General features: G+C 45.0%; 1 protein-coding gene and 1 pseudogene across 2 annotated transcripts; one reads left to right on the forward strand and one right to left on the reverse strand.

The window, feature by feature from the left end:
- The first annotated feature begins 731 nt into the window (after positions 1-731).
- TRIM68 (tripartite motif containing 68) lies at positions 732-10,927 on the forward strand. 2 transcript variants are annotated; one of them, XM_007172873.3, is made up of 7 exons: positions 732-1,237; positions 3,806-4,287; positions 5,909-6,004; positions 6,876-7,136; positions 7,604-7,626; positions 8,222-8,322; positions 8,516-10,927. In XM_007172873.3, exons 2-7 carry the CDS (start codon positions 3,862-3,864, stop codon positions 9,064-9,066), a joined length of 1,458 nt encoding a protein of 485 aa, XP_007172935.1. In that variant the 5' UTR covers positions 732-1,237; positions 3,806-3,861; the 3' UTR covers positions 9,067-10,927. The 2 variants fall into 2 exon arrangements, with proteins under 2 accessions (XP_007172935.1, XP_007172934.2); XM_007172872.2 differs by having other exon boundaries at positions 1,219-1,359.
- A 3,212-nt stretch (positions 10,928-14,139) lies between these two features.
- Positions 14,140-15,263, reverse strand: LOC103013690 (olfactory receptor 52I2-like; annotated as a pseudogene).
- Positions 15,264-16,586: the final 1,323 nt, after the last annotated feature.

Raw genomic sequence — 16,586 nt, forward strand, 5'->3', positions numbered from 1 at the left:
CTTGTTTCGATTAATCCATTTACTACTCTGTTAGGCAGCCATGCCTACAGATCCAGGTGAGACACAGGGTACAGCTCAGACCTCAGCTACCTCTTTTCTTCTTTTTTTGCTCATGGTCCCATTTGTTTCAGGAATTTTCTGGGCCTCACCCTTCAGAATTTCAACCATGGCCTGAGCCCTGACATTGGCATGAAGAGCCAAAGAGTAACAGTTCCAACAAGAAAATCATTTGGAACTGGGCTTCAGTTGGAGGATTTCCTGGTTATTTTCCACACAGGCAGGATGTGCCTTTATTTGCTTATTCAGTAAACACTGAAGTATCAGGAAAAGGACAAGGTGCAGAGACTACAAAGAAAACCCGAAATCACTGCCTTAAGTAGCACTTTGTGTGTGCACATGTCTGTGCGTTTAGGCGAGGGACGAACACCGGTCGTTTAAAATTTTTTTCCAATTTGTATAGCAGTTCCAGACGAGGAATTCCACTTCTCCTCCGCCACTTCCCGCCATCTGCTTCTAACTCTAAAGGGGGGTGTGGCAATAGTGATGAGAGACTGCCTGCTGAAGTACTGAAGGATAAGAGCTTGCCAAGAAAACCCAGGGTTTTTTATGAGAAACCACCATCTGCAGCCTGGAGCCAGGAGAGGTCGCTCATCTTGCAGGAAAGTGCAGAGTCCACTGCATTATCAGTGCCCAGCCCTGCACTAAATTGGGTCTCAGAATCAGACATGGCTGATCTCATAGGCTGCTGAGTTTAACGTGGAAAACTGGCAAAGGCACAGCATTATGTCCGGAGCTACCACACGGAAGGAACAAGGTTCGCCCTGAAGAGCCACTAGTCATCCAGAACGGAAGCGTGAGACGCAAGGGGTTCTTTGAGCTGAGGGCCAGCTAGGCCTCTTACTGCATGGCCCGAGCGGCCTCATCCAAGGGGCCTCACCCCTTCGACCCGTCCTCGACTGACTCCTGGGCCCTTTTACAGTTTAAAGGGCTCTGAGTGGGGGAAGAGGCCAGAAAAACCGAAAAAAAGAGAAAATACGCCGTCAGGCCAAGAGGTGTGCAGGGCCCTGTCCCCTCCTCCGATTGGCTAGGGTTGTCCTGTTCGCTGTCTGTGATTGGCTGCTCCCACAAAGATGCCGCCGGCGAGCTCATTGGCTCCGGCCCTGTGGGCGGGGCCTCGGAATCCTGCAGGAGAAACCAAGGAGCTGGGGCTGCTGGGGCCTTGGTCTCCGCGCCGGCGGTAAGTGCCGGGCTGGCTGGGCCAGCCGCTTCGGATGCTGCGGACACTCGGCCGTGGGAACCACCTGGGCTTCTCCACTTTCGGTTTCCGCCTCGGGGTGCTACTCCCGGCTGAGAAGGGAGGTGGGTAGACAGTTGTGCCTCTTCAGAGGTCCTGCAGGCCGTCAGCCTTACTCTGCCCCCACCCGCCCGGTACCCTCGGGCCCTGCCCGGCGTCCTGTGGCCCGGAGGTTACCCTCCCCCTCTCTCCTCCCGAACCCCGGAGGTCACCGCCTCCTCACTTCCCACTTTGGCCCCTCCTCTCGAGTCTCTTCCCGGCTTCGCCCTTTCCCCCGGCAAATGTCTTTCCTAGAAGGCTTCCCACTCTGCCAAATGCACAGTTGAAGCAATTAAATGTTTAATAATTAAAGTTTTGTCAAAGTAATCTGTGTATCATGAAAACAAAACAATAAGGCAATAAGTACCCGCCCCTAAATCCTTTTTTGCAGAGGCCACCACATTTAACTTTTTCATGTTTAGAGCTTTTTATGACCCTACTAAATCTAAATAATGTGCTTCCATCGCATTTCTTGATTTATCATTTTGATATTTCTTTACCCCACTTCCCTTCTGCCACCATCTTCTCAATTTTCAGTAGCTATTTTCAATTCTTTGTTGATCTCTGTAGCTTTAAATCATAGATATCAGACTCTATTGTGTCAGCTTTAGGTAGTAGCTCTTGGGGCCCCTCCGTGGTAGATGAGGATATTGACATTTCTTCCACATCGAGCCTACTATCAGCTAGACCTTAACATTTACATTTAATACTCATGTATTCAAAAATATTTGAGCACTGTCTCTGGCCTTGGGGATATGGTCGTGAACAAAATAGAGTATGTCACTATCCTCATGAAACTTCTACTGTGGGAAGTAAGACAATAAACACATACATGTCAAATGACATTAAGAGCAGGAATTTGGAGAAGTCATTTCAAGCTGGGAGGACAGCAGGAATCCAAGTGGGTGGAATGAATGGACATGGGGTCTGCGAGAAAGTGTGGAAGTTCCTCCTTTTGCTTGACTGGGCTGTTTCAGGGTGAAGAGAGAGCTTCTTGTTGGACTGAGGGCTGGGGAACCAGGATAGGCTCTTCAGTAGGTTAGTGATTTAGTAAAACAAGGTTTTAGGATTTTGGTCCTACAGTTTGGTAGTGACAGTGGGAGGAGGAAAAGCAAGAGGCAGGGAGGCCAGTGAGAAGGCAGGACCTGCTGATGGCCTGTGACAGACAGTACTGCAAAATCTACTTACTGCCCCACTTCCTTCAGGAAACCTCACTGGACTACCCTTAAACCATAGTGATTTCTCTCTCCTCTTGAATTTTTATTATATTTTGAAGCTGGAGATGTTAAGTACTTTGCCCAAGATAGAATGGCAGAGCCCTGGACCAAGCATCTGTTAAATGAGGGGAGAGTAGAATAATGGTTTCTACTTAGGGTTTTGAAATACATTGAGCCAATCCATGTAAAATGCTCAGAAGAGTGCCTGGCATATAGTGTACTCAAGGAGTGCTCGCTATTATTATTAATGTATAATATGCTCTCAACTCCCTAACTTAATTGTAAAAGCATTTTGGGTTTAAGAACTGTTTTCTGTGTCTAGCTCATTTATTCCTTCAGCAAATATTTATTCAGCAATAACTGCATGACAGGCACTTTTTAGGTCCAAGGATACAGCGATGACTAAGACCATCAGGGCTTTTCCCTTTATAGACTAACTGGTAACACAAACTTGCACGGTGAACAAATAAACATTGTCAACTGTACCAAGAGCCTGCCATTGGTCATTCAAGTTCTGTGCCCACATATGGCCCTAGCAGAAATCTCAGGTTTCTTGCTGGAGTAGTGAATTCATCAATATGGGTTTAATTATCATCAGATGACCTTTGTTTTTATCTTCCAAGGGCTGTTTGTCCATATCTGCTTCTAATGTATCACTGAGGAGAGTGTCTTGGCATCTTAGCGGATGTTAGTGCTGGAGAAGTGGGCAGAGGTTCACAGGAGGTGGGGAAAGTGTTGCTGGTTCCCTTATACCTTACACTTCAGTGTGCAACACAAGAAAACAAATTGAGCATATAGGCAGTGGGTTTCTGGCATATTACCTTTTCTGCACCTTGACGTACATAAATATACATAGAAGCATCCTAGAGAGTGAGGAAGGTGGGTATTTCTGGCTTTATTTTGGATAGTGAAACCACACGAAGTTCAAGAGAAACAGTGCTGATTTGGAGAGCATGATGGAAGTGGAGTGAGAATGGGCTGGCAAGCGAACCCAGAGGAGGGTCAGAGATGACCGGGTGAATGGAAACTGAGAATTCCCAGCATCCCAACACTGAGGCATCCCCAGATGTCCCTTCTGTGGCGTGAGAAACGTGACCCAGTGGATTCAGTTGGGAAAGCCAGAGCTTATTAAACAGGGTTCAGAAAGGATCCAAAAGAGGAAGTTATTTTTTTCAGTCACTACTTACCCCTTTTACCTATCCCTCTGCTCTTCTGCTCTTTTTGCCCTTATTTGTGTTTCTTTCCTTCTTCTCAGCCTTCAGTGGCTCCGCCTGGTTTTATTCACGTTCTGAGGAGGGTGTGACAGGAGCCATGGATCCCGCAGCATTGGTGGAAGCTGTTGTAGAGGAAGTGGCCTGTCCCATCTGCATGACCTTCCTGAAAGAGCCCGTGAGCATCGACTGTGGCCACAGCTTCTGCCACAACTGTCTCTCTGGACTCTGGGAGGTCCCAGGAGAGTCCCAGAACTGGGGTTACTCGTGTCCCCTCTGCCGGGCTCCCGTCCAGCCAAGGAACCTGCGGCCTAATTGGCAGCTGGCCAATGTTGTAGAAAAAGTCCGACGGCTAGGGCTGCATCCAGGAATGGGGCTGAAGGGCGACGTGTGCGAGGTCCACGAGGACCAGCTAAAGATGTTCTGCAAAGAGGATGGCCTGATCGTGTGCGAGGCCTGTGGCCGGTCCCCCGAGCACGAGGCCCACAGTGTCGTGCCCATGGAGGATGTCGCCTGGGATTATAAGGTGGGAGATGAAGGCCAGCTCCCCCCAGTCTCTCCCCTGCCCCCCACTTGGCTATCTCTAGATCAAGAACTTGACCGGGGGCCCCAGAGACAAAAGGAGAGCTGATTCCTTTGGCTTCTCACACCCCCAGATCCCGGGGACCTGATACAGTGAGCCGTACCTCTCCTTACGTTTATGACCTCCTTTGACTTCCTTCTTTCCCACTTCCACACCTCACCCCAATCCCAACAGGTTTAATGCCTAACCCAAACTTGCTTTCCTTACTAAGAATTTGAGGGAGACCATTTTGGTCTAGCTGGGGTTCTGGGCGCCTTGGATGAGGTGGTCAAGGCTGTACCTAGCAGAACGTGCAAACTCCTCCTAGCAATGCCACAGATAATCACTGAACATCAGGTGAGTCACTTTAAATTCCTCATTTTATAGACAAAACAAAGGCTTAGAAATTTGAGATCATGATCATTGGTTTTAGAGCTAGAAGGGACCATGGCTGAGTCATTTAGGATTGAGTGAGATTGTCTAATCTAGTGTTGTAGGGTCCCTTCTGATTTAAGTTAGTTAAAGGAAGATCAAAGGCCTTCTTACTCTTCAGCCACTGTTCTTTCTCTTCTCCTTACCTTCTGTTTGTTGGAGGCGATAGGGGGAGCCATCTGTGACACCCACTGCTCCTTTTTTATAGCTATCCTATCAACTTCTAACTTCTTATATTTTCCTTAGATGTCCATGCTGACATATCTTTATTGGAATCATTATCCCAATGATTCTGTGATCCATTGATCCTGTACTCGTCTTAATTCTCTTTCTTGAAGTTGAGATTAGAAGGTAAAATTGTAAGATGAATCCCCTGAATTAGCTGTTTTCCTATGCAAAAAGGATTTCTGAAAAATTAAAAGTATTTATTTATTTTGTTTTGCAGGTATTAGAATAGGGAGGCAGTATACCATAGGCATAAGAGTTAAAGAGCTGGGTTAAATCCCAGCCCGACCATTTACTAGCTGAATGACTTTGGGTAGGTCACTCTCTAAGCCTCAGTTTTGTTGGGACATCTTTAATAAAATGGTCAATATTATTATGAGAATACTTTATGCTTCCCAGTAGTCATCTCTCGCATTAGAGTCTAGGATGGTACTTCTTACCTTTAGGGTGCATATGAACCACACAAGGGTCTTGCTAAAATTCAGGAGGTCTGGGGTGAAGCCCAAGATCCTAACAAGATTGCTAACAAGCTCCCAGGTTGTGTTGATGCTGCTGACACACGTGGACCACACTTTGAATAACAAGGTTTAGGAGGCTGTAGGATAACAGAGCAGATAAGGATAAAAAGAGGCGTGGATAGGAAAGTCCAAGATAGTTTTCTGGCCAGGTGGGAAATGGACCTTTTCTTCTGCTTTATAGAAACTTAGAGACCGTAGGAGTTGAAATGATTCTCAGATAGAGAGACCTTGGATGTAATCTGGGCAGGAATCTGCTCCCTCTGTGAAAAGGGAACACCCTTTTCTCCCAGCATGCATTCTGGCCCACCCCCTGAGGGACGCTTGTTTTCCCATCACCTACCAATGCTAGGAAGCCTGGCTATCCACCCAGGCTGCCCGAGGTGTCCTCAGGAGGTTTTTGTCTCTTTCAGTGGAAACTCCATGAGGCTCTGGAACATCTGAGGAAAGAGCAAGAAGAGGCCTGGAAGCTGGAAGTTGGTGAGAGGAAACGAACTGCCAACTGGAAGGCAAGTTTCCCCCTGGGGAAAGGAGTCTGTGTGGTCCCTGTGTTGTCCCGAAGCTGGCCTATGGTACCTTCCTCATCTCTGTGAGGCAGAATGTGGGGTTTGAGGTCAGAGAGCCTGGGGTCCTCATGCCAGCTTTCTCTACCAGGTGTGCCGCCTTCAGCCGGCCTTGGGACCACTCACTTCCAGGTTCTAGAATGTGATGTAGAGATAACTTCTGGGCTCTCCTCATATGTGAGAAAGGAAAAGTACACACCTCACATATGCTTTAGCTCACAGGGGTATGACTTGTATAATGCTTAGTAAAGCATAGTTTCTGTTTCTCTTTCCTCAACTAAAGCATATTTACTAAAAATTAAGTTATTAAAATGTTGGAAAATCATTTCAGAAATAAACTCAAGGCCCATAACTATCAAACTATCAGAACTTGTGATCAACAGAAGGTAACATTGAATCAGTCTAAAACAGCATATTGAATTGATACAATACCAGTAAGAAGCAAAATCATCTAGCAGTGTAGTTGTTACACTGTCTTAGAGGCTTAAGTGTAATGCTTCCGGTCATTATTCTGAAAATAGAATATATTATTCTGGAAATGGAAAACAGTCTGGAATATATAGTACAAAGGTAATATCCTGGGCCCTACTGGGGTCAACAAGAGTTAGTAACAGGGACTGAGGAGCATGTACTGGAGCTGTGGGAACAGGAAGTTAGGAAAAATCATATCCTTTATCTTTGCCTCTACAGTACCTGGCACACAGTTGGTACCAGAACATTCCAGAGTGCGTGTGTGTGTGCACATACCAGCGTCCTCAATCCCGGGTGGCCCTTACACGACCAGTATCCGTGCTGATTTCTGATCTTGGCTCTACAGATACAGGTGGAAACCCGAAAGCAGAGCATCATATGGGAGTTTGAGAAATACCGGCGATTACTAAAGAAAACACAGCCACCAGGTCGGCGGCTGGAAGTAGAGGCCGCCGCCGCTCTGGCCAGCCTGGAGCAGGAGGAAGGGGAGACCACGCAGAAACTGGGGGTGAGTCACAATGCACTCATCCAGCAGAGCCGGGTCCTGTGGAGGATGATCGCAGAGCTGGAAGAAAGGTCTCAGAGGCCTGTCCGCTGGATGCTGCAGGTGAGAAGCAGGCTTTCCTGGGAAGTCTGAGCAAGGGCTGAGGATAGCCTGGGACTCTAGGAGAGGGGGGTACCTAGTCTTCAGTGGGACCTGTCAGCACTCGGCCTACCAGACACGGATCCCGTATACCCGCTGCCCATGCCGGCTGTTCCCCTACCCCCGGTTGGGTGGATGACCTCGTGGCCTCCTAGATGGACATTGTCTAGGCGGCCCTCACATCATACCTGTCCCTCCCTCTGGCCAGAGAGTTGAGATGGAGCCCGAAGTTGGCCAGTGCAGCCAGGGCTCAGCCTGCCCTGCCTGCCTCCTGTAGGCTTCTCCCCCGCTCCCTCTGCATGCCTTCTCTCCAGCTTTGCTCCCTGCCTTCCCTTTCCCTCGGAGAAACTCCCTTCTAGAGCTCTGTGTCTGTCTGGTCCCTCTGAGGAATGGGGCATACTCATGTGCTGCATATCTTTTTCTCCTTCTAGGGTATTCAGGAAGTCTTAAACAGGTATGTTTCCATCTCTGGAGCCCCTCGACAGCCCTGTAAGAGAAAGTGGGGCCTGGCCAGAGCCAGAAGTGGGGAAGGAACGTAGACCAAGTACCTACAGAAAAGTGGGTGCTGGCCCGTAATCTTCTGCCCCTTCCATTGTATTGGCTAAGGAAGCTTTGAACATCTTTCTTTTTTCTTCTTTGTGCTTGGCCAAATTCATTTCAAGCATTACCAATAAGAGTTTCAGGTAAAGCTATAAAATGTATGGTTTCAAGTAGATGGCCCAAGGAGGGGAGAAGACTGCAGCTGTCTCCAGTAACATCGGTGCTCTGAGTCTGCATATGGGCCCTTCTCCTCTGCAGTACACCTCTTCCTCTCCCAATGTCAGATTCACACCTAACCCTTCCCATGGCCTAGGTATGTGAATATTCTCTCTGTGCCACAAGCCGTTCAGCTCAGTCAAATAATCATCACATCTCTGCTCCGCCTGGTATCGCTGGGGAGGGGCACCTTGCTGACTCCGTCCCTGGCCAAGCCCCCTTCCCTGTACTAAGGGAAGGCCTATGTGGCAGAGCCAGGACTTCTGGCCCCAAGGCCTACCCCTCTCTACCAGGAGCAAGTCTTGGAGCCTGCAGAGACCAGAACCAGTCTCGCTGGAGCTGAAGACGGACTGTCGTGTGCTGGGGCTCAGAGAGATCCTGAAGACGTATGCAGGTAACGAATGCTTGGCGGGATTGTGATGAGCGGGGGGCGGGGCCCCTCCCGGAGGAACGAAATGGCTCAGTGCCCTCTGGGATGCCCATCGCCCACCCGTCATCGAGGAAATCGCTGGCTGTATCTATCACAGAGACCTCGCCCAGGCCCCCTTGCTCTGTGTCAGGGTACCAACCAGGATCTTTTTCCTTAGCGGATGTGCGGCTGGATCCAGACACTGCTTATTCTCGCCTCATCGTGTCTGAGGACAGAAAATGCGTGCGCTATGGAGACACCAAGCAGAAGCTGCCCGACAATCCTGAGAGATTTTACCGCTACAACATCGTCCTGGGCAGTCAGTGCATCTCCTCGGGTCGGCACTACTGGGAGGTGGAGGTGGGAGACAGGTCTGAATGGGGCCTGGGAGTGTGTAAGGAAAATGTAGACCGGAAGGAGGTGGTCTATTTATCCCCCCACTACGGATTCTGGGTGATAAGGCTGAGGAAGGGCAATGAGTACCGGGCAGGCACCGACGAATACCCGCTCCTGTCCTTGCCCGTCCCTCCCCGCCGAGTGGGAGTCTTCCTGGATTACGAGGCCCATGATATCTCCTTCTACAACGTGACTGACAGCGGCTCCCACATTTTCACTTTCCCCCACTATCCCTTCCCTGGGCGCCTCCTGCCCTATTTCAGTCCTTGCTACAGCATCGGAGCCAACAACACCGCTCCCCTGGCCATCTGCTCCCTGGACGGGGAGGAATAAGAGAGCCACCATCTTAGCCAGAGGCCTTGGAATTTCGCCTGGCCCGCAGGGGTCTTGGAGGACCCTGCCCCTGACGAGGGTCCCCTTGAACTGAGCTGAGCCTGGAAGCCAGGGATTCCTCTGCCTGACCCAGTGGTCTGTCGCTACTGGGCCAAAGTCTCCCACTAAACCAGTCATGTTAAAAAGCTGAGACTCGGCAAAAGGAGCATTGCACCCCCGCGGGAAGTATGACAAGGCTTTTGGCGAGGATCACGGTGGTCCTAAGGATCAGGATAGTCCTTTCTGCAGGTCACGCCCCTCTTCCCCATCCCCGTCAGTGCCATAATTCAGTGAGGATGATGAATTAGATCCGATCTTCAGGAAACCCATGGGGTCAGGTTCACCAACAAGCCAGAAGAATACTGTCCGTGTCCAGAGCTGGTTGCTGATACCAGCAGGAGGATGCTTCACCTGAGGTTTACAGCCTCTGAGCACCCGCATTTCACCCCAGCTCTCTGACCTCCCAACTGGAGAAATGCACCGCCAATTGCCCACACCACCCCAGTGGCCGTCCCCTCTCTGAGCACAAGCTGGGCAAGTCACTAATCTCAGACTCTAAGGAGACCTGTGTCCGGGTCCTGCCCTTTTCTCTAAATGTCAGAATCAGAAAACCTGTGAGCCTTGTTTTGATTTTCACTTCATGGATGAAGAAACTGAAATGGCCTTAGTGCAGCCAGTTATTTCTCACAAAGCTGATGGAAAGAAGAGTGTATAGATTATAAAGTATTTCTCATATTCAAATGAAACCAAACTGACAAACTCACTTCTCAGGTCACATGTCTGCATATCATTCATTACATTCAGGTCTGAAACACCCCAATGTTTGAAAGATTTTAAGTGTCCTCAATGGGAAAATGGGTATAGTAACTGCATACTCTCCTACCTCGCAGGATTGTTGTGAAGATCTCAGATCCATCCCGTACTTTTGTTCCTTTCTCAGGGACAGGGAAGGCAAGCCATGGATTTTGCCTGTGGTGGCAACCTTCCCATCTCACCTTTTTACAGCATCTTTGCAGCACTGCCTTAGTTTCTTAGGGCCTCTCCTGACAGTCCTGTCCTTTTAGACCAAAAGATACCCATGCCCTGGCAAACTCCGGGCCACAGTAATATATTGAGCGTCTATTATATGTGTTTGTCTTTGGGTTAGAACAGGGACTGTGACATTAGGATAGAGAATGGAAATAATACAAAGAAAAATGTAAAACAAATGCACTGAAAGGAAGGCTCACCCACAAGCTCGTTGGGCTAAAGTTTGGATCTTTGTCACCAAGGGAATCTTCATGGTTCTGGTAAATATTCTGCCTTTCTCTTCCCTAAATCTGTGACAGAAGGAGTAAAGCAGAAGGGAAGTGTGGGGAGGAAGAATAGGCCTAGGCACAAAAAGCCATATATGATAATGAAAGGGAATTAAGACTCTATATCTGGGCTATTGGCCCTTTAGAGTGATTGTTGTGTGTGGCGAAAATAATCATTACAGGTCTTAAAAGTGTGATGTGGGAATGATTGTGCTGGAAACAAACTAAAGCAAGCATATGAGAACTATGGGTTTTGCCTGTTGTGAGGGGCTACAATATATACATTATGTATTGTCACCGTGATGCTGTGTAACACAACCTCTGATGTAGTTTAAGCTTGAAAGTAGTGACTGTTGAGTTAGGATTGGGCAGCAAAGTAGATACTAGGTTAGGTACAGGCAGAACCAAAATCATTCCTGTAATAAAGAATAGCAAAAATTGTTTTTCTACCTTAATTGTATTGGTTGTTCACATATGAAGGAGGTGAAACAGGCCAAAATGGAGAAATAAACTCATTCCTCCCACCATGCTTCCAAGTTGCTCCTTGAGCGTTAGCAGTAGGAGGGGAGAACTTGCTATCATCCGCCTGGAGGGGAATGAACTGGTAAGTCACAGACCTGGTCTTGGCAAAGGGTTGAACAGACCTACATTAGAGGGAACATATATCTTTGTGTGTGTAGGGGGGCGGGGCAGGGGGACTCCCTGGGGAAGTGTGTATAGACTTGAGAAATAGATCTTTAGGAAGTGCTTCCAGCTATGTCCATGGAAACTTAACAGAGAGTCTAGGGACTGAATCAGTGTTGTTCTTTTCTGTGGTTTTATTAGGCCAAATCTTGGAAGGCTCCTAGAAAAAGAGAATTATTAGGTGATAAATTCATTCAAACCTAGAATGAATTAAGGAGTGAAATGGCATTACTTGTAATGTGCTCTTTGGGTGTTTTTTTTTTAATTTTTTTTTTTACATTTATAAGCTGATTTGGGTGCTGTGATTACTTGTTAAAAGAATTACAAGGTTAAGTATATTATGTGTTATCATAATGTCTGATTTTTAAGACCAGGCAAAAAGATAAAAGGTCTTAAGTGTCTGAAAATCCTTTTCTCTAGGGTAGTTGCTTACACTTCCTTTCTAAGAACAAAACCTTATTTGTCTGCTTCACCATAGTAGCCCCAGTCTAGCATTGTGTGTGTGTGTGTGTGTGTGTGTGTGTGTGTGTGTGTGTGTCTAAATATTTAAGTGAGGGAACTTTCATTCATATGCCTAGAATCAAAACGAAAATAAGATCTTCTTGCCTTATAGGGGCATGAAAGACTGGATGTTATTTAATTACAGTTCTATTCAAAAACTGATTTGATGGCTAATTACAAAAGTGGTCCTGAAGGGGACAAGGCAGGTAGCCATGTGGAGGGCAGAGTGCCTGCACCGCTCCCTGGAATGCCTAGGGTTGTACCTCCAACTTGGTGTGATAATTCACTACAAGGCAGGGGTGAACCTTGCCCATCCTTGTTTTGCTGGCAGAGAAACCAAGGGGTGCAATGCCTGAGCCTTGAGGGGGAAGGCTATTCAAAAGGTAAAATGCTTGGGTCCTGCGAAAGGTGGAGACAGCGGGCAAACCTTGGGGTAGCAACTCCCCGCAGGAAATCCAATCTCTCTTTTTTTCCAAGCAGGATTGGCTGTAATCTCTTAAGAATCCTAACACTGATAGTCTACTGTTGCTCCCAGGCTCTAGTTAAAAGAGCACACGTTGCTTCACATGCTAGGGTGGGGGTCGTATCTGAATATATTGGGAGAAGCACAGGTTTTTCTGTTTGGGGCAGCCATGGCAGAGAACCAGTCCGTTTTAGGAAGTATGAAGTTCAATATTTGAGTACCAACGGTGGGTCTCAGCTAGTTTCAGTGAGTACCAGTGTGAATGAAACACAAAGCTGGCAGGGCAGGCTTCTGATTGAAATGCCGAAAAGAAATTTCTGTTTTGAATGCAGGCTGGACTATCCCTTTGTCACTTTCCATCAGATGCTTTAATGCGTCTAATAACTCGTTGATTAAATGGGCATAGCTAAATCATTGGGTTGCTTGTAGAGAAAGAATAGTGTGACTAAATGGAAATCTTATCAAATATGCTTAACCATCTCACGATCTTGATTTGGTTTTATGTTACGGGGTTGCAAGGGAAGGAGAGTTTCTTTTTTCTGCTCTTTGGGAACTCAGTGCATCGTTATCTGATTTTGAGAGGTTGACTCCTACTTCTCTGATATTCAGAAATAGAATACATTCTAGGTAGGTAAATATCAATATTAGCAAAGAGTATGGATGCTAAGTTGTTAAGCATGAGATCCCTCTGGAACAGTTACTGCATGAATGCTGATCTACGCAGGAATACAGTTTCAATAGTGCCTAGGGCTACCCTTTAAAATTATGGAATTAGAAATTTATTGGGTATATTTTTAAAGTATATACATTAATTCAGGTATTGTTTTATGTGCTTTCCATTCATTATTTTATCTTCAATACCCTCTATGAATTAGTGTTGTTTCCTCATCAGTAGAAAGGAGATATTAAGACTCAAATACAATAACTTGCCATCAACACTTATTGGGAAATTATCTTAAGATTTTCAGATATACCAGGGTCAAATATATGTACCTCTTACATATGAAATCTCTTTCTTTTAACATATACTGATTATTCAGCTTAAGACTTTCCGAAAGGGGAAAAATAAAAACAAAAACCAATGAATTATCTGATGACCTGGAAAGAGTGGTGATATTTCAACTTCATTATTATTATTGTTCTCTATTAACCTTTTTATCCCAGAGCATACGTCCTTAGAGATGTCCAAAAGAAGAAAGACCTGTGTTATATTTGATCCCTCTATTTTGTATCTTACAGTTAAGTTACACAAGCAGGACTAAGAAGCAAAGAGATAGATGTCAAAACCAAACTCACGTTGCTTTAGCTTCTGTTGCTTAGAAACAGAAAGCTGGTGATTAGTATACTGATTACAACTAGCTTAACAATAGTGGGAATATTAAAAGGCCATAGAGGTATATCTTATAGAACTTAATAACAGGGATGTACCTAGGTGTTGAAAATGAATTGTAACCAGAGAACCAGAGACTTAGTTTCTTCATCCCATTTTGCTAATCTGTTTCTCTTGCTGTGGAACAGATTTCTCTTTCCAAGTTCGTGTGCTGGAAAATGGCCACCATCAGTGACCCCAAGTTTGTATCTCCTCAGATAAACTGGGATCCATTTTGACTGGAGACAGACTCTGGTCCAGGTGTGAGCACATGACCCAAGTTGAGTGGATTCATCAATGAGCCAGAGGTCAGGTCATATATATTAACAGTTGCTTCCATATAATAACATAAGAAGATGAACAGTTGTGAGAAAATCAGTCAGGTATGGGGGTACCTAACAGTTGGTTTCTTCTGCAGAGGGACTGGTAGGATACTAAGTTGGAAATGTAGGTCAGAATCTAAGGAAAGAAAAATCCCAAATCTATATTATCTTCCCAGACTTACCTCTGATTCAGATACTAGTTAATTGAAACCGTAAAACACATTGTCAGAAAATTATTTCATTTATATCCTTGCTAAAAATTGAAAAGTTAGGCAAAGTTACCCTTTACAGCTTCATCTTAGAACTTCTGTGGTACCAGGTGAACCAAACCAGCTCCACAGACCTCTAAGGCATCTTTGAACTTGTCTGGAACGCTCAAGGTCTGAACAGACTTTGTGTTCATGAACCCAGGTTGGAGTGGTTAAAGAGGCAGTGCGTCAACAAGATCCATGTTCACTCCCTTGTTTGTTTGGTTCTCAGGCCATAGATGATGGGGTTTAAGGTTGGTGGGATGATTAGGTACAAGTCAGCTAAGAGCACCTGGATGTGCAAAGGCACTGTGTCCTTGCCTAGCCAGGCCACATAGCTGGATGCCATCCCAGGTAGGTAGTACAGAGCCATAACCCCCACGTGGGAGCCACGTGCTTAATGCTTTCACCTGAGCATTCGTTGAGGAGAGACCGAATACTGCCTGAAGAATCAAGTTATAGGAGGCAGCAATAAAGGCCACATCAGAACCCACAGTAAAGGAGGAACCAATCAAGCTGTAGAGACTACTGGGCATGGGGCCGGCATATGCCAACTTGGCCACAGCTATGTGCCCACGGTAGGAATGGAGAACCACATTGGAGCCACAGAAAGGCAGATGACTCACCATCCAACTCAGTGGAGTCATGAACATGATAGCTCTGATAGTGATGATCACACTCATTCCCAGTATCACTTGAGGTGTGAGAATGCTCTTGTAGTGTAGGGGCTTACAGATGGCCACATAGCAGTCAAAAGCCATGGCCAATAGCAGCCCTGTCTCCACAGCTGTGGCTGCGTGGACAAAATACATCTGAGTGAAACAAGCATTAACGCTGATGAAGCTGTCTCCTAAGGAGAAAATGCCCACCATCTTGGGCACTACCAAGGAGGCCATAACAATGTCCACAGCAGCCAGAATATACAGGGAGCAGTACATGGGCTCTTGTAGAGTGGAATCCATCAAAATTACAGTCACTATGAGGGTGTTTCCTAACAGGGCTATGGTATACATGATGCTCAGTGAGATAACCAGCCAAAGGTGAAGATTGCAAACCTGGAATACCCACCAGGATGAGGTGGCGGGGGTTCCATTGTATGGTTGTAGGGTGGCCCCAGCATCACAGATGAGACTGCTTTCCTGTTAATATATAAAATGATGTAAAAGGATGCAATCCTGTAAGACTTGTTCCCAGCTATGGTGTTAGGAGAGCCTGATGGTATTCTCAACTCAGTGGACCACAGGATTAAGGAACTGACATCTGACAAAATTTTCCTGCTCCACCTTCCATCCTCCTCAGTACTGTGCCTTACTAACTTCTGTTCATCGTTCAAATATGAGTTACTTCCTTCAGGAAGTCTTCTCTGCCTCCTGCCCCATCCCATGCAGAAACTAAATTAGGTGCCTTCAGAGCTTTTATGGACTCTCATCCATGCTGACCTCTGAGGGACCTAAATTGACAATTCCAATACTCTACCTGTGACTTTATTGTATTCAATCATATGTGTCTTGTTCATGGCCTTACACCTTATACCAAGTGTGTGCACCCATAGCTGTGGTGCACAAGTCCATTAAAAGAAGACATGTGTACTCATTATAGCAAACAGTTGAATGAATGAATGAGAAAACAGAGGAAAGTTTTTCTTTTATTTTTGTATGTTCAGTTCCTAGTATTTAATAATTGTTGAATGAAACTTCGTGAGATTGAACATGTCACATTGTGCATCTTCTCCTTCCTCAATCTCTCACTTCCCTAATATTGCATCTCTCAAGACCTCAGGCTAGTGGGTCACCACACCAATTGTGTGACTATGTTGACTTTACAATAGTCATATATAGCCCAAGAACTGTTTTCCAGGTGTCCAGGCAGTCTTAAATGAAGAGTGCTTATTTGCGAAGCCTGGAGACTAGCATGCTATTAATTACCACCCTGTCCCTCCCCTCAGTCAGGAGTTTTTAAGGCTAAGAACTTTCCAATTCCCTGGAGACTGCCTTCACTTGACCCTTCTTGGATTTCTCATCAGGCCTGGCTCCTCCCTAAAAAATTGAGTAGATCAGATTGATGGAGTACTGGCCACAGAATCCCATCAGCTGCAGTAGCATTTTCTCTTTTAATATATATATATAATATATATAATATTATACATATAATATATATTATATAATATATATAATATATTATATATTTTATTTATTATATAGTATTATATCATATATAATATTATACATATAATATATTATATAATATATATAATATATAATATATATTCTATATAATATATCTATATATTATATATTTTTATTTATTATATAGTATTATATCATATATAATATTATACATATAATATATAATTATATATTATATATTATATAATATATAATATATATTATATAGAATATATTATATATTATATTATATATAATATATTATATATAATATAATATAATATAATATATTATATAATATAATAATATAATAAAATATATTAATATATAGTATATATAATATATATAATATAATTATATAATTATATATTATATATTGATATATATTATATATTATAATATATATTATATATAATTATGATTATATATAATT

Source organism: Balaenoptera acutorostrata, chromosome 9, assembly GCF_949987535.1.
Source record: "Balaenoptera acutorostrata chromosome 9, mBalAcu1.1, whole genome shotgun sequence".
Taxonomy (NCBI): Eukaryota; Metazoa; Chordata; class Mammalia; order Artiodactyla; family Balaenopteridae; genus Balaenoptera; species Balaenoptera acutorostrata.